At 37.2% G+C, this 21,178-nt stretch overlaps 1 protein-coding gene across 2 annotated transcripts in view; it reads right to left on the reverse strand.

Moving 5' to 3' along the window:
• GLS (glutaminase) overlaps nt 1-13,854 on the reverse strand; it is a 58,752-nt gene extending 44,898 nt beyond the window's left edge. The window contains exons 1-6 of one of the 2 annotated variants that reach the window (XM_035899019.1): nt 13,700-13,854; nt 13,337-13,433; nt 12,730-12,851; nt 6,541-6,670; nt 5,727-5,806; nt 3,608-3,771 (exon numbers count right to left, since the gene is read on the reverse strand). In XM_035899019.1, coding sequence (XP_035754912.1) covers nt 3,608-3,771; nt 5,727-5,806; nt 6,541-6,670; nt 12,730-12,800 — 445 coding nt within the window. In that variant the 5' untranslated portion in view covers nt 12,801-12,851; nt 13,337-13,433; nt 13,700-13,854. The remainder of the gene's footprint in view (nt 1-3,607; nt 3,772-5,726; nt 5,807-6,540; nt 6,671-12,729; nt 12,852-13,336; nt 13,434-13,699) is intronic. The other variant, XM_035899020.1, reaches the window with a different exon arrangement.
• Nucleotides 13,855-21,178: the final 7,324 nt, after the last annotated feature.

A 21,178-nucleotide genomic window follows, 5' to 3' on the forward strand; every position in this document is an offset into this window, starting at 1 on the left:
TCAGGTTCCTGATAATTTCAAAGAGATGTCCTTCCACTCCTATCAATAGTACCTCCATTCCCAAGTATTTTTTCCACCTCTTAGGGCTGTATAGGTTCTGACTTCATTTTTAAGGAAGGTCATACATAGGTCTCCTAAAGCAGCAGCAGCCACTGATTTACCTCACAGTGGGTGCCATCAGCAAGGGGATTCCACATTGTACGACAAGCAATGAAGATGGATACTGCAATTTCAACATTTTGCCAAAGAGGTGAACAAACTCATCTATTAATCTTTAGAAAGAGGTATCAAACTCTGCAAAGCTAACTGACACACATCACTAAAAACAAAAACACACACATACACTCATGATCTGCTCAGACTGAAAAAAAATCTTTTACGCAGCCTCTCTGCAAGTCTCTTCAATTGATGTATCATGTCATTATACTTCGGAGTCAATTCATGTTTTTATCCTTAATGAAAAGCACAAGCCATAATAACCCCTCAACTTTAACTGAGGTGCCCTGATTAAGTCTAGCACTGATTCAATGATTTGCCTCTTACATAAACAACCCAGCCTCTGAATAGTAAATATATTCTTCTCTGATACAGCGCTGTTTTTCCTATGTGAAGGAGATACTTGTCTAGAACAGCCTTTTACATAGAGAACTCCAATATATTCAACAGATATATATAAATTCAAAATAAAAGAAAATGTTTAGTTACCTAAAAATCCCTCCACTAGACATCACTACTGAATGGTGAAAAATATGTAATTTTTTTTAATTACCTCAAAACTGCTTGACAATTAGCACAATTGCTCCAGCAACCCGCCACGCAAATACTCCGTATGTGAACTAGATCTTTCCCCTAAAGCTCAAATTCTAGTGCTCAGTTCTGATCTTTTTAGTCCATCACTGACCTCGGGCCTTTCTATGACTGGCTTGCGGTCTTTGAGCACAGAAAGCAGAGGTTGCCACACATACACAATACAGACATTTTAATACACAGAACAGTTAATCATGCCAAATTCTTCCTGAAATGGCATCAAAATGTGTTTGTTCAATACAAAAACTTAAAGAATTCCAAATCCTTCATCAGCATAAACAGTTTCATGGCACTCCCTCATTCAATTACAATGCAACATTTACTACCAGACTAAATTCTACAAACAATTATATTACTGGCCTAATTCTACAAATAATGATCATCAAGAGAAAGTCTCCATATGTATGGATGAGAGATACTAACTGTACATATATACAGGTATTGTCAGACATGCTGCATCATGAACTCAATAGGCATGAAAAAACCTGCAAACTGTTCAACAGCCATAAAAACTATTCCTGATTATGCCTATTTCAGACACATTTTACTATGTAAAATTCCTGATCTACATCAATCAACTAGAATAATTTAATTAACATGGGAATTGCTTTAATCCTCCAGAAATCTACGTTGTTTAATAGGCCGTATGTTCCTTTTGATAAGGAAAGTTTTAAAATTGAATATTCATAAGGCTGCAGAAGTTTCCAAATTTCCATTGGACAGCACAGACCTTACTCAAAATGTACATGATTCTTAGCCACACTTTTTTTGTTAAAAGTTGGCAGTTTTAGCCATGATTTAAAATTGTCCTGTAATATTCTCCATTCTCTCCAGCTTGAATCTCAATACTAATAAACAAAGAAATGAAAGAACGGCCTGTTTTAGGAAACTTTAATGTAGTAAGTATAAAAAGTAGCTTCAGATGCATATCTAGCCAGTTTTCAAATGCCAGCACTTCATAAAATCCTAATTACAAACACGAAATTCAACTGTATCAGAACAATTAGAAAGCAAATAGATTAAATATCTGTATTTCAAATCTGATCTTCAAAGTAGTTACGTATGTTCAAACTGCCAAATACTCTGCATATCCAAACTTCATACATCCATTTAAATCTACAAGTAAAGTGTAATCTTTTCTTCCCTCCTCCTTCACTCACAGAAACTCAACTTCCCTTTCTCTCCCTATAACTGAAATGTTCCTGTTTATTAGCTTTCTACCTCTTGTTTTAGTCTTTCGTTTAAGGACTGTATAGATACAGATAGGGTTAGTTCTAATGCATTTTTCTCATGTCAGCTATATCAGACACACAAGTACATACTTAAAATTTCTATCATGTGAATTTGTTCTCTCTATTAATTTCATGCATACTGGTCAAACTTTCAATAACCCCACTTCCTTCATTGTGTAACAGTCTTATAAACACTCTTAAAGTCTAACAGTAACATAACAGAAGACCACAGCCTGGCAACTCATCTTCACTCATAGTTCAACTTTAAAAGTAGCAATAACAAGAAGAAAATAACTACTATACTTCCTGTCATTTCATTAAAAATAATAATAAAAAAAACAGAACACCTATATTGCACCAAAGGAAAAAATGTGCAATTTTCAGCACCATCAAAAAACTTTGTTATATGAAAGCTTCTTTAGGACATGAAAGGCAGCTGTCTTCACACTGTATGACATTGTATTTGGAAAAACTAGGAAAGCAAAAACAAGACAGCAAAGCTTGACAATATGCTTAATTCCCTCTTGGAGATATATACACATATTAGTACTTCATTACTGCTTAATAACATAATAAAAAAGAAGACATAAATTGTCAAGATCTGTTTTATTTCTAAGTTTCAAATGATAATTTTAAGGTATGTACTAAATACAATTATGTATCATTTCTATATTAATAATATAGGTATTTCAGCCAGAACTCAATACACTCCTTGCCAAAAATATCCAAGCCTTATGCTGTTAATTAAATATTAATTGCGATACCATGGTAACAGAAACAATGTCTGTCCTCTTACTGAAAAGGATCTGCTAGAAGAAACATTTGTGTTTCAGAGATAACATCCAGTATTTCCTCTAAGGCTACATGAGTCATCCTTCTCAGATTTTTGCCATGTTTTTAAAAATAACATTTTCATGCTTCAGAATTAATGTAATATGAAAAAAAAATAATCTTGAGAAAGTACTGCACAAGAAATTCTTACTAAAGCACTCCTGCCACAGGGAAAAAAAGCGCCACCAGAGAAAAAAAACCCCATGTTGTTTTGAATCAGTAGCCAAATTAAGTTTAGAATAATCTGTGGGAAGATGTGTTCAGTTTTGCCCTCTGAAAACTAGCCAACGCTGGCCTTTGGCACCAGCACCTGCTTCTCAGAGGGCTGAGAAGGGAAGTGACATTCATGTTTCTTAAAAATTCTTAATTCTTAAAAATTAAAAATTTAACATCTTTGATTCTTTCACCATCACTTTACAGAAGGCATGATTAAGGAACACTTGCTGCCAACTCAACCAAACAGAGATACATTCCAAATACCTGTATTATCAAAATTCTTCGTTTTTTTCCTACAGCTGGATACTAGCAAATAGAACAGAAGTAATAAAGCATTTTTACTAGCATTCTAAATAAGTCAAAAGTGAGTGACACCTTGCTGATGGCAAAATATTTTGGGACACTGTCTAATAAGACTGAAGAGGATACAGTCAAATGAGAAGACTGAAAAAACTGCATAGCTTGTTTAATAATTTTCTGAAATTGAGTATTTGCTTTATTAAGTATTATATATCTCTTACCATCTTCATTCAGGAACAATTTGTTGAATCTTAATCCACTAGGTTCTTTACCAACATATCTGTGCACATACTCTGTGCCAAGATCATTAACAGCAATAGCGTATTTCAAGGGCTTTACACAGGACTGAAGACAAAACGGAACTTTGGTATCACCAACAGAATGCCTGGGAAAAACACAGATGAAGAGGTTTGAAATTTCCTGTTTGCCAGCTGTGGCAAGTAGAGTGTTAAATGCTTCATTTATTCTTCAACCTACTAGGACTATTAACAAAAACAACCCCCAAAATGAAAGCATATTATTACTGAGTCTCATTTTGAAGAGCAAAACAAAAAGATGTAAAGGTTTTAACAACTGCCTCCATAAGCTAAGCATAACAAAGTCACTTGCTGGTGATTACTGCAGATGTAATAAAATAAAAACAAGTTCAGAAATGGGTTTGTACTGGAGCGGGGAGGACGGGGACCAAAGACCTCAGAGCTCTACTATCACATACCCTACTCAACTGCAAACCACACTCAGCAGGGTATGACCTGTATATAGCCACTATACACTTACGTCAATTAATATATATTTATATGTCTATATGAACAACGTGAGATCCAATTCACTTTTGGAATTTGAGGGCAATAATTAAATAGCTGTATTTACATTCCTTTCGATAATGGCACAGGTATTTTATTACAATTATTAAATGCCACCTTTTGAAAAGTTTACTTTCAACATCCAAGTCAGACTGCATTGAAGAATGACTCAGACAAGCAGCATGTGCCCCATCTAGAGCAAAGGCTCCAAGCAACCACTTGTCTGATGGTAAAATCAGAAGCATATTTGCTTCTTTGCAGAAAATGTGAAAAGTTTTCAGAGAAACTCACAAAAATTATCTTGGCATTATAAAAATTAACATTACACAACATTAAATACTACAAAAATTAGCATTATAAAAACTTGCATTAGTACATGTTATAATATCCAAAACAAAGCAAAATGGCAATTTAAAATATTCAAAATGGAGAACAGTTTTACTATGAATAAATTTAATTCAGACACTTAAGGAGGGAGCTGAAAAATACTTCAATTCACTTGCACAGCTCTTCCTCTAGAGATTATAGAGCATATGGCTAATAAGAAACAAGCATACAGATCATAACAGATCACGTTAAAACCCACAGTCACAATAAGCAAGTCTGATGCTCTCTCAAGAATGCCCCATCACTTGAGCACACCAAATACCTAAAAATTATGGTGCTCAGAATATGCACTATAACAATATCAAACTGCAGGACAGCAGAGACAGCTGACGAGTATCTCACATTGTCTAGTCACAAAGGTGGACACAGGATAGTTGCCCTTACTTCTCAGCTAGACTGTGCGAGATACTCCTTTACATTTGGGCTCATTAACTGTCTCTGCTACACTGAGTCTCTATTCAATAAAAATAAAATCACTCCAGCTGTATGCAAGACCTATACACACCCTTACAGGAGTAAGTTTAATAAACTTGAAAAGCAAAATCATGTTAAGTTCTGTCCAGTTGCCACATCTTCATTTTCTTTTTAAAGAATATGAGTCTGGATTTTTTCAGTGACATATAGTGATCATATAATAATGCTACAGTAAGAACATTAAAATGTATAAAAGGAACTAACTTTTAAGTATATCATGACTTAAAGAAAAAATAATATAGCTTGAGGCATGGAGGTACTATTAGACAAAGCTCTTCAACAGATTAATACTACGTAAGCATTGTCTCTATCTTGTCCTTTGGTAATCACTGAAATTACCAACAGCTTCATTACTGTGTTTGGATCATAAGCACAATATAATCTAGCTTCAAATATAGTACTTACAAATACTATTTAAACAATATTTTATAGTAGTAGCAAAATAATTCATCTTCGACAGAGAAGTTGAAAAAATGTTAATATGATCAAGTGGATTTCACTTCTTAAACAAGCTTTTTCTTTATTAAACCATGAGATCTCATGAAGTGCTGTATACCATAGAATATCCCAGTTTGGAAGGGACCCTTATGGATCATCACGCCCAACTCCCTGCCCCTCGCAATATGTCAGATAACTTAAATAATTGAAGCAGTAAAATCTAGAAGTTAGAATATACCTCTGTCCATCCACTGTGCAAAGTGACACGCCCCACAAATCAGGGCTGAACTTGGCCAGTTGTGGAATATAGTCAGCAACCTATCACAGTGTGAAATAAAAACAGAGACATTACAACATTCAAAATATTTAACTGTATGTTAACATACGTTAATTGACATAAACGCCAATGGAAAGGATACACCAGTTACAACTGAACTATTCCACTAATAATCACCTAGTGTATCCAAAACTTCATTACAGATTATTATATTCACTAGATCATTATCAAAAAAAGTATTTCTTCAATGGTATTACAAACTTCAGCACATTCCAAGAGGAATCTCTGTTCTATGCTGCAGCATGTTTAACATTTTCAAATCATATAGAGTTTTAGCTTCTAACAAAGTTTGGGGGTTTTCAATTAATTTCTTGAAAATAAGCACTAGAATAAACTTTATCTACAAACATAGGTATGGTGTTGACAACTATTTCTGTCACACAGCCCAGCCACTTGTGTAGAGTAGCATAATTCTTTTATAGACTAAGTTTAGTCTGACAAATTATACAGAAGTTTTATAGTTTATGTAAAAAAAGAAAGAACACAACTGTTTTCTCTTTCTAACCTCAAAACTGCAAAAGAGAGAGGCAAGGAGCTTTACTTGTAACACAGTTTATAAGTTGCAGACGTAACTGAACTTCCAAAACTATTTTATCAAGTTACAAGTTTAACATTTTGCTAAAAATGTGAAGAAAAATCTGTCTACTTAACAAATATATTTGCTTAATATCAAGAAATCTATAGACATTTGAAGTTGAATTTACAAACAGATTACCTTTCCTCCAGATTGTTTTTTAGCACTTTCATACAACTCATCAATATGTGAAGTAAACGACATAAAATCTGGAATGACAAACTTCCTCCTGAAAGCTTGAGTAAGCAACACAATATTACTTTGTACACACCTGTAAAAAGTTAAAAAAGTTTATTAGTATTTTGTCAAAGTACTGTCAAAAAGCCTACTTAAGCAGCAATTATATGCTATTTAAATAAGGACCATCAGTCCCTTGAAGTTACAGGTCTTTATTAGAAACACTTTTCAATTTTCCACTCCATAAGTTACACATAATTTTTTAAAAATATTTAAGATTGTTTCATTACATTTGTTTTTATGCCTTTTTATTTAAAGCCCTTATTTGAAGTTTCAACCGTAAGGTTGTACTGTGAAGTACTATCAATTTGCTTTCGAGTAGCATCTAAGCTTTCAAAAGGGATCAAAGCCACCCATTTCTTAGGGTCAAGACACCTGACAGCCATCTAACCCAGCCCTTGTCCAAAGAAGTGCTAGTTTCAGAGTTAGATCAAACTTCTGAGGTTCAGGGTTGGTTTCGTTCTCTTCCAACTCATTTCACCATGAACACTGCCAGCAGACCAAACTGGAATGAGTTTCTACTCTATTAAGAGCAAAACCCTGCGGAACACTCATGACATCTTCTAAACTAAAGTTAACAGTGAGCAGTACTGCAAGTCTCTGGCTTCAAGCTAACACCAGTTAAGGAATCTTTGCTGCCTTTTAACTCACAATACTTTATCACCCACACCCTGTGAACATCAGCTCATCTGGTACATTTAAAAAACTGATAATGTAAAAAGGAAAGGACTTAATCTAGAAGAAACAGAAGGGAAGGATCAAACTGCAAACTGAGACATGCTGCTTGAAGTGGGGTGCCTGTGGGTGGGGGGTGAGCAGGAGCAGGGGTGGGAATTGGGAGCCATTATCATGTCAGTTGAAATATGACCTGATAAAGGGTATTAACAGCCCTAATCCCAGTGCAAGGAAGAGAAAGGGAGGTTTAACACCAAACAAACAATTTCATTAACACCTTCATACTATGCAGAAACAAACTGTTAATTCAGACAAATGGGAAGTTAAGAACATCTAGGTCTATATGCAAATGAGCACATATCCTTCCAATGAAGACTTACTCAGAAAAATAATAAATTATTTTTTAGGGAAATACTTTCACTTGGAATAGATATTTCCAACAATCCAATTATTAAAGTCCTTAGCAGTTCAAAATGAAGTTGCACAAAGACCAGTGAACAGACAGAATTATCTTCCCTTCGAATCCCCCTCTTTCTTTAAAGCTTCAGTTTGACCTCCTTTGTACTTAGGAGACTATTCCAAATTCCGCTGACAACCATTTCAAATGCTGGAAGGCACTACTCTCCAAAAATGAAACAGTAAAGAAGTTTCCATTGTATACACTGGCATCTTAAGAATTGCTCCGTCTGTAATAAGCTGCTTCGACACTCCATATTAAAATAGCAATTGAGTTGGTTTTGTTGTAATTTGTCGTGCGTATCCACTCCTTTTTTACATATCTTGCAAAAAATCCTGTTTTTGTTCCCAGCAGCCTCCAATCACAGTTACCTACTCCAGGGGCAACAACCCCTTTTCAGAAGTAATGAATAACAGTTACAGCAGCCACATGTGCTGAAGGAATAACACCAGACATATGCACTAGGTTTAACCTTCAGATGCACTTCCCCATTGTCTGAATCACCTGAACCGCATTAAGAATTCTCGTAAGGAAAAAAAAATAAATATTTGAAGTTCACCTAAACCCATTAGAACAACTCAAGAATACAAAGTGTGGAAAACAACAAGAAGGCAGTATGCACTGAAATACAGTCCTCTGATACTACACAATGCTTCTGAAACAGGAAGGGCATTTATACACTTACCAATTCACACCAAGTCTAAAATGCTCACTTCAATAATTCAGTCATTTTAAGCTCAAGATTGAAACTCTCTGCAGAAATAGCTATGCTGGTTAAGGACATTACCTATTTCTGCAAGAAGTTCTTGTTCCCAGACTTCTGCCAAGGCCAGCGTGTAGGTATTTATCCTGGTACTCCTTAACCCAGGCAAATCATAGGAATTCACAGGCATTAAATATGGGGGTTCAATTAAGCTAGGCAGGTATTTGGAACAATTATTGCATTGACAAAATGACAGGGGTCTTAGTGAGCTCCAATTAATGGGGCAGTAATATTTTCAGTCAACAGAGGACACTAGTCTTGACAGCCTCTAACATTCTGCAGCTGGCACCTCTTCCCCACCAGAGTTCCTAACTGGTTTATGTTCCAGGTTACCCTTCAGAGATGAATGGTCTGAGGCTCAGAAGTGGAGCAGTAGGAAAAGATCACAGGAAGGAATTTAAGTAAGTTAATATATTGACAAATAAAAATCTTTCTGCCGTCATATTTTACAAACAACACAGCTCTTATCCCCCACATACTTCAGCAGTGTTCAAGATAATTACACTAAAAATTTCCCACCTCAAATTCTTTCATTTCTCCGAACTTTATAATCTCACCCTAAAAAATTTTGTTCTGCCAAGTCCAAGCACTTCTTCCCCCATTTGAAAACAAGTCTTTTCAAACTATAAAACTTCCCTGATACTTTTGGGTTAGGAAGATTAGGATGCAAGTCTTATGATCTGTAATAACTTTCAGTGACAGTTACAGCCTGGCGGGTTTTTTTTGGGAAACTGAATCTTTGGTCTCTAGCATAAAGTTAGAATCACTTTGTTTCCTTTACCGTACACCTTGTTACATTTTTCCATTCTTTCTCAAGTTCTGGCTCCACTTGCTGATTATTGCTTCCCTATACAACGTAGACATCTGCTAAAAACAGAGTCTGAACTCCCACTAATTCCAAAGAACTGTTAGGCTATCTATATGGCTGAATGGACACCCTTTTACCCTGTTTAAAAAGCTGCAGTATAAGCATTACAGAAAGGAATGTGGAACTCCATTTCCAGCCAGCAAGACTAGGTCTGCAGAAGCGTTGAATATATTTTGACATTTTAAGAAAAAAAGTTACATTATTTTGACAAATGAGGTACTAATACTATAGCACAGCAGAAGTCCTATACATCTACTGTCAAAGGCTTTCTAGTTGCTCAACCAAACAGCAAGAACGCATTCACTCATACCTGGGCTAAGCATATCTAAAATGAAAGTTCTCCTCAGGATTTGCTACCTAGATTGAGAGAGCAGCACAGCCACTTGGAAGCATATAGATAACCCTGTTTGAGATGCAGCCACAGGTTGTCAGGCTTATGCTTAGAATATAACATACCCAGATTGCTGCTTCCTACCCACAGATCAGAGGAGATCTGGCTATCAAGACCACAGGTCTAGGTCAAAAAAGCGGGATAGACAGCGCCTTGTGACAAAGGCTAAGTCTACAAAGCCAAGTAAATTATTCTGAAAAAGAATCGAATTTAAATCTCAGTTTTAACTGTTACTCAATAGCTATAATCTCATTCAAATTTACACCATTTTCAGGATAACTCAATTCTGATTGCCTCATGTCTTTCCTCCTCACGCTGCCTCCTCCCGCCAAATACTGTTAATTAAGAAATAGGGCTCTTTGCAAGTCTATTTTTCTGTTATCAACAAGCTGCAAGTTAAAGGAGAAGGTAAGAGGGATAGGAGGATTTCCTACAAAGATTATTAGAAATTTTTCTGCAAATTAGCTACAATGTCATAGAAACATAAAAAAATGTCAAAACATGCACACTTCATCTTCCATATTTAAGTTGCCTGTTTCATCTAACAATAATTAGATAGTAGTACTACTACTTTAATTAGTACTGTAGCTAGGGTACCAAAAAAAAAGAAAAATATTCACATAGCAAGCTAACTAGCATGCTGCGCTGCTTTCAGTAAGCAGGCTGTTCTCAGAGAGGTATCATTTCATGCTACAAAGACCAAGTGTTATGTTATACAGATGTAACATGAACAGCTAATTCAAGAAATTTATCACACGTTCTCTCCAAAATGTGCACCAGTGCAGCTTTCAATTCACGAAACTCTGGAGATAAAAGATTAAAACCCCAAGTTGTTCTGCCTGCAACATGGGAGATTTTTTCCAAAATTTTTATTTGTGGAGAGCACTGTAAAGCCAAAAACCTTCAAAATAAAGCAATTTTAGTAAAATTGGAATCTAATGTTTAGAACCCTTAAAGAGGTGTTGAAACTTCTGTTACAAAGATGAACAGTACAGATGCATGACCAAAATATTCTACAGGCGATTTCTACTGGACTTGATTGATTTAGTCAAGCTTATGCTGTCACTACTCTATGTCACTTATCCTTGATGTTTTATTTGACCTAGCAGCTTTGGATTCAAATTCAACAGGAAAATTACACCACTGACTTTTACATTTAGGGAACTGAAGCTTCAAATTCCTGACATTAGTACATCTGAGTAGACACATTATTATATTTCACACCTTAAGCACCTGGAGAAGAACAAAAAATACAGGAACCTTGTATAAGTCTCCATACAGCAAAAGCAGCATGCCTAGAAGGTAGAGATAACTGAAGTCCAGGGGGTTTTAATTTATAAAAAAAGGTTAACACGTGCTGCTGCAAAGGAAAATCTGCTATGTGAAAAGCGATTCACCCCTCCACCCTCTGTATAATCTTTACGTTCAAAGCTCTTCCTACACAAGAAACAACCATGTAAGCTTTCCACAAATTATCATAGCAACAACCACTCCCCTAACACAGAGGATCAAATCCTAGAGACATAACGTACAACACAGGTTAATCTTCAGCCCTCTAATTAGCAATCACTTGTCCCTTTTTCAATACAGAGCCCTTGCCTAAAACATAATTCATAGTCTACTATTACAAACAAGCCTTCTAGTATAAACATAATGCATAACAGCAAAAATATTTCCTTTCCAATTCAACCATACACCTAGGAAGGTTTCTGACTCTAACAATTTACAGCTTTTACTGTGCTGACAAATAACAAGTGAAGACCTGGTCTTGAACTTAAACACAGGAATAAAGTTGGTCCATGTTGTACCTTTAATAAGTATCCTACGTTTGATTATGGAGTTGACTGGTTTCTTATTTTGTCACACACACAGACTTTCCTTTTTTCTCAATGTTCTTCCAAAAATGTTTATATATATATATATTAAAAAAACAACATATATACTTTATATTTTTATAAACTATGTAAATATCTAAGTATATATTGCATACAGCATATCTTATATCCTTATATGTATACAATATATACACAATTATATACGTAAACACACCTTCTTTACACACGTACATATATATAGCTTAAATTATAACTGAGACAAACTAGCACTAAACGGCATTAGCTCAAATTCAAAAAATGCTACAGAACAACAAAACATTTGACAAAAAAATTGACAATTTCTTCATGAAAGAATCAAGTTTTATATATAATGTCATCTACCCTGTAAATGGAATAAAAATACAGACTCAAAAAACAGTCTACAAATTTCATTTCAAGATTTAAGAGCCTCTAAACTTCCAATCTTTTGGCACACAAAAACTGTAAGTAGGGGAGCAAAGGAGTGTGCTTGGAATGAACTGAAGACAACCTGAACAGTGCTTATATTGTTCAGCTAACTGACCAGAGACTTTTCTTAAAAAAAAGTATCACTAAAATATGGCACATAAATCTTTTCCAAAACAGACCAAAGCAGTGTCTACAGTCCTAACTGCTCTCATCACTAAATACCCTGAAATTTAACTTCACTCTGTTTTTCATATACTCGCTTTTAGAATTAACTACATACATACTCCAAGCATCTCACTACACAGAAGCAACATCCTGAACTTCAGATTAAAAACCAATGATGCAGCAAGAGAGAAGTTACTAAATACTCCATGCTGCATCAATTAATTTACTTGGCATCTGACTGAGAGTTGCAGTATGGGGTCAGGCACACACGCAAACACCACCAATACATTAAACTCTCATGGAGACCACACAATCTGCTTGCTGCACGAAACCAGAAAATAAACTCGTATGAAAAAGCATCAGTAGGAGTGTGTTTGACTCCCTTTCTAATTACACATTGATTTATATATGTCTCTGCTAAGACAGCAGTCAGTAACACACAGACAACATTCGTTCAGAATTATACAGTTACATTATTGACAGAAAGTTTACTTTTTAAAAAGGTCTTTGTCCAGCATAACACCATCTGAAGTTGTTTGAAGGGTCAGTCTTAACATATCCATGCACTCTTTCAATCGGGGATCAGATGTACGTAATCCTGTAGATTTGAGTGCCTATTACAATAAAACAATAATTACTAAAATGAAAAAAAAAATGCTATTACAATCAAGTTCTCTACTGCTCAGTCTCATTTCTCAACATAAGAGACATCTGCCACTGCATTATCAACACAGAGATATTTTGACACCTTACTGATCCTTTTGCCATTTCGGCTGCATCTGATGTCAAAGGATTAATGCCATTTGAAATTCACAGTGGTCCAACTACATTTTACAGAAGTGCAAATACTATCCAGCCCTGCCATAGACACAGATGCTTTCAAGCACACTCTTTTGCACAGCAAAGTAGTGAGTAACAATACTAGCACACTCATTCTCTACTTAATTACAGAAACAGTGTTGGGGGGTGGGGAAGGAGCAGAATATAGTTACATTCCCTGCTGCAGCTAACCATGTATAACAGAAATTCTTTGCTTTGTATTCTCGCATTTAGGACGTTAAAAAAACCTTGCAGTAGTTAGCTGGAACAGTAAACTTACAGTTATGAATTTATGAACTGGTATTTTTTCTTGTCCTTCTGCAATAGTATAGAAAAGTAGATCTTCTAAGCTAGGAAGGAGACCTTGCTTCACTTTACTGGAAAAAAAAAAAAAGAAAACATATGCATAGATTAGTTTAGTGCATATTTTTATTTATACACATTTTTGCATTATTCACAAGGAAACACATTTTCACTACCAATATAACTGCTAGTATTAATTTCAAAGAACGCTTTTATCAGTGAACACAAAGCTTAATTCAGCTTTAAGTAGGAAAAAATGGTAATATTAAAAGTAGCATATATATATTTTACAATAGCAAGCATTTTTAACTGCAACACAGTCATGTTTTTACCGACATACCTTTATTGCTAAGATTTTATTTAAAAATTTTTTGGAGCAGATTCATCCCTCTTCTTGACGTTACAGAGGACAGACGTTACTTGCACAGAGGATAAACTATTTATAAGACTCAAAGCCCTACACGCCTCATAACAAAGCTGTAAGAGCAGATTGACCCAATGGTTCCACAGGCAAGAGAAAGTAAAGAGATAATGAATGTGTATTATTTTCTTCTTGGTTTTAGGAACTCCTAGGGGAGTCCTAAAGCCCTTGCCCTTCTAGAAGCTTACGTAAGCCACAGCAGTTACAGGGAAAGCAAGCAAAGCCATCTGCGGCACAGTAACCAGCAGTTCGGTAACCTGAACCAGCTCAGGCACCAGAAGCAGTAACTCTCATTGTGCGTACTTCACAGAGTAAGTTAATATGTAGTGTACATCCATCTTTAATGGTCACTGCATTTATCAATATAAGTACACTGGCTCTCCAAGTACTCCATGTGTTAACTATTTTACTGAGATATGCTTCCTGTATGCCTGCATTTTTTTTTAACTTATATCTCCAAGTTAAGTGAAATGTGAAGGAAACCTACCAGATTAAGCATCAAGAGTCTTTCCAGTAGAGAAAGCTGTAATACTGGCAGATCTCCCTCAAAGCTCTTGGTTTAACCTCAGAGTTTTGCCTTTCCTTGATATTCCAAAGCACCCTGCAGCAGGCAGGAGCACAAGTCTGTACTCAGTTCTTTACACTCCCCCTGTAAGTATGGCATGGAAGCATACAGCTGGAATGTACGCTTCCAAACTGCTTGAGGCAGTGATAGCAAAGGGCTTCGGGTCAATTCTTTCAGTCCCTTGAAGTGCTTAGGTTTGTTTCTACACAAAGTCAGCTTGGAGAAAGCCTATGTTCTGATGTTTGACAAGCAAAAATAAATAAAACCAAAACAATTCTCTAGCAAATGAAGACATAAACTAACTGAAATGCAGAGTATGCAGTCTTGCATTGTTCTAACCATCAATTTTAAAGCTCAGTCTCCCAACCTAACAATATTGGCAATACTTTCTTACTATACTGTAATATATAAAAGTTGTTGCACAAAACTAGAATGCTCAGTAGCAATTTATCTATTTTTACATGTGTATGCACAAGTGTACAAAAAGCAGGTCTAAATTCTAGTCACAGAAGTTTTCACAAGATTAGTAATTCTTTAAACATCAGTGCTCAGAGTTATAACTACAAAACCAAAACACTACAACTAAGCATAGGCCCTAGGTAGGCCAATGCAATCTTACAGACCGACATTTAATCCTCCCTCCTCTCCCAATACTAGCTAACTCTAGCTCAACAAGAGGTCAGATTTATGATTATTTTTAATTTAAGACAACCTTTAGACTGCACGCTCCTCCCTCCTTTCCTCAAGACTAGCAGTAGCAAAAATCTCACTTCTCATTTTCCAATTTATTTAAAACCCTGTACTTACACACTAAGAACAGAAGACAGCTTTGTAAGCCAACAGAACTTTCCTTGTCTTCCAGTCTGGATTTATTTTTTTTTTTGTAAATGATGCTGGCCGACTAATGCACAGACAGGCTGGCAATTCACCCAAGACAAACACTTGCAACTACCTCAAGCAAGTTACTGAACACCCTTTTTCCTAAAGAAAATTCAAGTCTTCCACGCAGCACATTGTGCTTTCAATCTTTTAAGAACAGTATGTCCAGTCAAGCCAGCAGAACCCAAACTACTAACGTACCAATTAAAGCTTCATCCTGTATCTGCATCTTAACTCTGCAGCTATGTAATTTGTTTTTTAAAGCTATGCTGAATTACATCGTCTATACCCCTACATTCTCCCCATTTACACAGAGCATGTAACTAAGCTCTTCAAAGCACTGAGATTTCATGTTTTACGGAACGTCTCAGCTACTAGGCTTGTTACTGGATTGCTGAGGGTCTGACAGAGGAAACTTCCACATTTCACTTTGACAAAGCAAGCCGGCAAACACATTAAGAAATTTTAACTAATAATCTATTTAATTACAAGCTTCTGAGCTATTACTCAGAACTTTACAGCTGTTCCAGATGTGGAATTTCTTTCTGGAAGAATGCAGGAAAAAAATTTCGGACATTTGACCAAGATTTTTATCTGCCTCTTCGTATGATTTTAATCTATTAAAGAGATGTGCACCTTTTGCAGCATAAACTCTCTGTTGACATAGTTCCCATATCTTTCACATCTGCTGCTGTTCAATATTGGGTCAGTCAGCCTAATTTAACAATGGATCTGCACTGACTGCCAAAGCAAAGAGGATGGCATTCAATACATTTACAGAAAATTGCTCTTTGTCAAACAGTCCACCTTTTGATAAAGTTTATCAGCTAAATAGAGGTGGAAAAGCTTGCTCTGCAGTTTATCAGGTCAGTGATGTCAGTAACTCATGTTTGCTTAACCTAAAAGCTATGTTTTGGCACCGTGAGCTCACTTAGCAAGATAGTGCTGTTCAGCACATGTTGTAAAGAGCTGTTTTTCAAGTCAGGGAACTTGCAATTTCCACAGTCAAATTAAAGTGGAAATTCCAGTTTATTCCATTTCATGAATAATGACTTTTGATACTTATTTCCCTTCTTTAAAAAAAAGAAAAAGCAACAGACTATCACACAACTAGACTTTGTCAGTGGTATCCTGTGGATTAGAATACTGCTGGATGCTCCATGCTGCTCTTTAAATATAAAGAAAAACAGAATGCAGGAATTCCAAGCACCAGGCCTCCACTGTATCGTTCCTTCCTTCGGCTCTTCCTTTTGCATCAGTATGATGCTTATACCAGATTCCACAGAGGATTTTAACAAAAGCTGAATTATAATTACTACAATATAAGAGAGATTAAGTTTCAAATACAGTGAAAGATTTCTACTTTGTACTTCAAGATGTAACTGGCAAAAGGCAGAACAGGATTTACAGAACAACAAAAGACAAAGATATGATACTGCTAATAATTAACTCATTATTAACCATAAGACACCAGTCACAAAAATCTGAGGTCACAACAACTATTACAAACAACAGTCTCTCAGGGGTCTGTATTGGCACCAGTACCACTTAATATCTTGACCAATGACACTGACAGTGAGATCGAGTGCACCCTCAGCAAGTTTGCAGATGACCCCAAGCTGAGTGGTGCAGCTGACACGCCAGAAGGACAGGATGCCATCCAGAGGGACCCGGACAAGCTCGAGAAGCAGGCCCATGTGAACTTCCTGAGGTTCAACAAGGCCAAGTGCAAGGTCCTGCATCTGCGTCAGGGCAACCCCCAGTATCAATACAGGCTGGGCGATGAAAGCATTGCGAGCAACCCTGCAGAGAAGGACTTGGGGGTACTGGTTGATGAAAAGCTGGACATGAGCTGGCAATGTGCGCTCGCAGCCCAGAAAGCCAACTGGGCTGCATCAAAAGCAGCACGGCAAGCAGGTCGAGGGAGGTGATTTTGCTCCTCTACTCCGCTCTGGTGAGACCCCACCTGCAGTACTGCATCCAGCTCTGGAGCCTTCAGCACGGGAAAGACATGGACCTGTTGGAGCAGGTCCAGAGGAAGGCCACAGAAATGATCAGAGGGCTGGAATACCTCTCCTATGAGGAAAGGCTAAGAGAGTTGGGGTTGTTCAGCCTGGAGAAGGTTCTGGGAAGACTTTGTTGCAGCTTTTCAGTACTTAAAGGGGCCTATAAGAAAGATAGGGACAGACTTTTTAGTGGGGCCTGTTGCAACAGGATAAGGGGTGATGGTTTTAAACTAAAAGAAGGTAGATTTAGACTAGATATAAGGAAGAAATTCTTTACAATGAGGGTGGTGAAACACTGGAACAGGTTGCCCAGAGAGGTGGTGGATGCCCCATCCCTGGAAACATTCAAGGTCAGGTTGGACAGAGCTCTGAGAAACCTGATCGAGTTGAAGACATCCCTGCTCACTGCAGGGGGCATTGGACTAGAGGACCTTTAAACGCCCCTTCCAAACTATTCTATGGTTCTACGAAAGCTGCAAGGGCTGCAACCCGCAGTTGGTATCTAAAACCGGCATCTTGAAGAAGTTGTCACCACAGATAACAGATCTCCAGCTAAAAGACGTGAACACCTGTCAAGTCACTACATAACTACTTTCTGTCCACTTACATAGACACTGATCCTACAGACATCAGTAGGTAACCATTTACCTGATAACTTACCAAGGTTCAGACAAAACTACGTATTTAAAACCTTAGACCAAAGATGGACATGTTTTAGTAGGTGTCAGAATGTTTATGGCAAAACCAAGAACTGTTCCTTCAAAACCTTAGCCTCAAAGAAAGTTATGAAAGGTCTAATGAAAGCACACTTCTAACAGTTTCTTGCATCTGCAAGTATTATATCCACACTCTGACAGAGTAACACTGAGATGAACCACTGCTTGGTTACCACACAGTTATTCCTCTGGAATCTGGCCCGGGTGCAAAAGCAAAATGAATTTTAAAAGGTATCTCCAGAATTCATCTCCATCCTTAAAAAGGAATGCTACCACTCTGTTGTCATTTAAGTTAAAAAAAAAAACCCAAATCCAAAAACCACTTACATTAACCATTGTTACATTCCATATACTAGCACCCATCACTATTGCAATTTAACTGTACTTTAAAAATCGGGGTTACCAAGATAAACTATGTTTGAGCCTACTACTGTCCAGCATAAGACATAGGAAGAAAAATGCACACTTATACAGGAAGTAGAAGTGAACACTATTAAATATTATACAAGTTTATAATTTAGGACTGTACCAGGTTATTGCGGTTTAGGTATTTAACACTAACATAGATATTATTTCATTTTAATCCACAGCCTTCATTAATCAAAATTACCAGTCTATGACCACTCTCTGTTTAAGATCAAATATTTTTCCTTTCCCAAATATATTAAGTTTCCGGTGGATACACAGAGTGAAGCCTGCATAGCAGGGATACAGAGCTGGAGGAAGATGTTTAGCGAAAAATGCACAAGGGGATCCGGTTATGCAATGGGATACTAGTTATTTCATCAGCCACAAGACCTCATCATTCATTCCTTCTACAAGGAATTAAACTGTTGTAAATTTCTGTACAGTCTTTGCACAAAATATTTTAGATTTTCACTTGCAACTCCTACTCTCTGTACAGGAGGACTATTAAGCAAGCAAACAAGAAAGAAAATCTTAGTGCTGTCTTTTGACATGGTAGGTTATTTTACTATTCTAGAACCATGACCTTACAACCAAATAGGAAAAAAAATCCCCCAAAACAAACAAAAAAAGAAACCTTAAAAAGGACTATTGTCTTCCCAGTTGGGTCCACAAACCATCTGCCTAACACAACTCAAATGTTACATACTGCTGGATGGCAAAGCACTGGAACTGGCAGAACACACACTACGCTGACTTAGCCCAGTCGTCAATTTAGTCCAGAAACCTGTCTTTTGAAGAACTTCACTTTTCTTCCAAATCCTGTATTCTGTCTTTATGCAGCAATGATTTCCACATGTAATGTACCATTTACAAATGCAAAGGAAGATTTTCATAATTCTACATTACGAAAAATAAGAATTAAAGTACCCAACAGCCCGGCTAACATGGCACCAGGAATTCCTGCACAGCCTGAACTGAAAAGAGGCTGTTTCCAGCTTTTTCCTTGTTCATCACTATATGCTGTATGTTTTATATAATCATTCCTTGTTCATTTTGCAGTAAGGCTCAAAGAACAAGCATCTGACTTTCAAATACATCCTTTCGTCAAAAGCCCAAAATGATTAAAAGTGTGTAACTGGTTTGTAACTACATAGCCTTACCAGACATATTAGAAATTATAGGATTTTCCCAATTGATGCTAGCTGTAGGAAGCTGTTATAAAAGCTCAGTTTAAGAAAATGTTACCTCTTTAATAAATCATCTTTTCAACATCTTCAAAAACCCCTCCCAGTTGGCATACTGTTTCTTCCCAAGTTTTTAATGGTGCTGTCTGCATTTCTCATTGAAAAATAAAAGTACAGCCTTTAGAAATCACACCTGCTTGAGCCACAGCTGAATAATATTTTGTTCCAAAACACTATGTATAGAGAGCTAATTCAAAGAGGAGACTTCATATATGTTGAACAATAGTACCAATATAATAGTAATACACATAGGATTGTGTATTATACTGCATATGATTATATAACCTGACATGCATGCATTTTTTAAGGTGTTCAACAGTAGAAATTGTAAGTGATGCCTTTAAAGACGACTATACCCCGTTGGAACAAATGGCTTGAACCAAGCTAGGCAGCTAAGACGTTTGATGGTAGGAGAAAGGGGAGAAGAACAAGAAGAACAAGCCTGCCATGCCAAAGGAGTACAAGTTCATGCTAAAACCACAACTGAAAAGCAGAACTATTAATGAGCTAAGGGCTGAAGCCTTCCCAGTTGGCCTTCTGGAATATTTTCCAGGCTTCCTCTTCGCATCAGGCTAACGAAGACTTTGTTCAGTGTTAAAGCAAGGTACTCCTTTCTTGGCCTTACTTCCTCTCCCTTTTGTTTTTTTCATCTAGGCAATAAGCATAGCAAAGCCTGGGAAAGCAGCTTCAGTTTAGATTTTAATTATGGTGCCCCATAAGCAGTGCAAAGACACATAGGCTGCCTACAGGAAAGCCAAAGGCCACCTTCCAAACACACACAAAGGAGATGGAGCTTCACGGGGCTTGCAGTTAAGCTGGCAAACTTCTCATAAAAGGCTATCAGAGATACTACGCATACCCAGGTTCAAACAAGCAGCGGGCCAACTGTCAGATGGGGAGGTCGGAAATGAAGGAGACTTTTTCAAGACCTGCGTAATGCCAAGGACTAACAGAGCAGAGTGCTAAGGAGAACCACCAATCCGCTTACCTCATCATTCTACTCTATCCCCGGTATCCATCCATTACTGGTCATTACCAGGGACACAAACTGGAGCTGATACACCTGTCCGTGACCAATTCCTTTAAGAATATTTCAGGTTCTAAGTGAAGGAGTATTAACTTCATACGCATGTACAGTCTTATCATTCTATTACCTGCACGTACCTTTGTCACTTAGAGACAAATCGGGACCTCCTGGCCCAGGGACACACCCTGCAGCACCTACGAACGTTTGTACACACCACTAATTGATAGTAACATCTATCCCTAACTGCACTAGATGCAGACGCGGAGAAGATAGCACTGCAAAACTTCCGAGGCGGAACAATACACCGCGTACATTGCCTTAATAATTATTGCTTTAATAATTAACGTAAGATGACACAGCTTCCACTTCCCTTGGAAGACACTTTATGCAAGTAGCTGCACTAGAAAAAACACACAAACGCACGCTGCCCCCTCTGCGCCAAAACACAACACCCCCCCGCCCCGCACACGCACGCAGCCTTTTGTGGGAGAGACCGCACGCCAAGGGAAAGCTCAGGTCGCGGACGGGACCCCCGCCAGCGGTGAGGGCTGCC

The sequence above is a fragment of the Egretta garzetta genome, unplaced genomic scaffold, assembly GCF_000687185.1.
Source record: "Egretta garzetta isolate BGI_Z169 unplaced genomic scaffold, ASM68718v1 scaffold297, whole genome shotgun sequence".
NCBI classification, from domain to species: domain Eukaryota; kingdom Metazoa; phylum Chordata; class Aves; order Pelecaniformes; family Ardeidae; genus Egretta; species Egretta garzetta.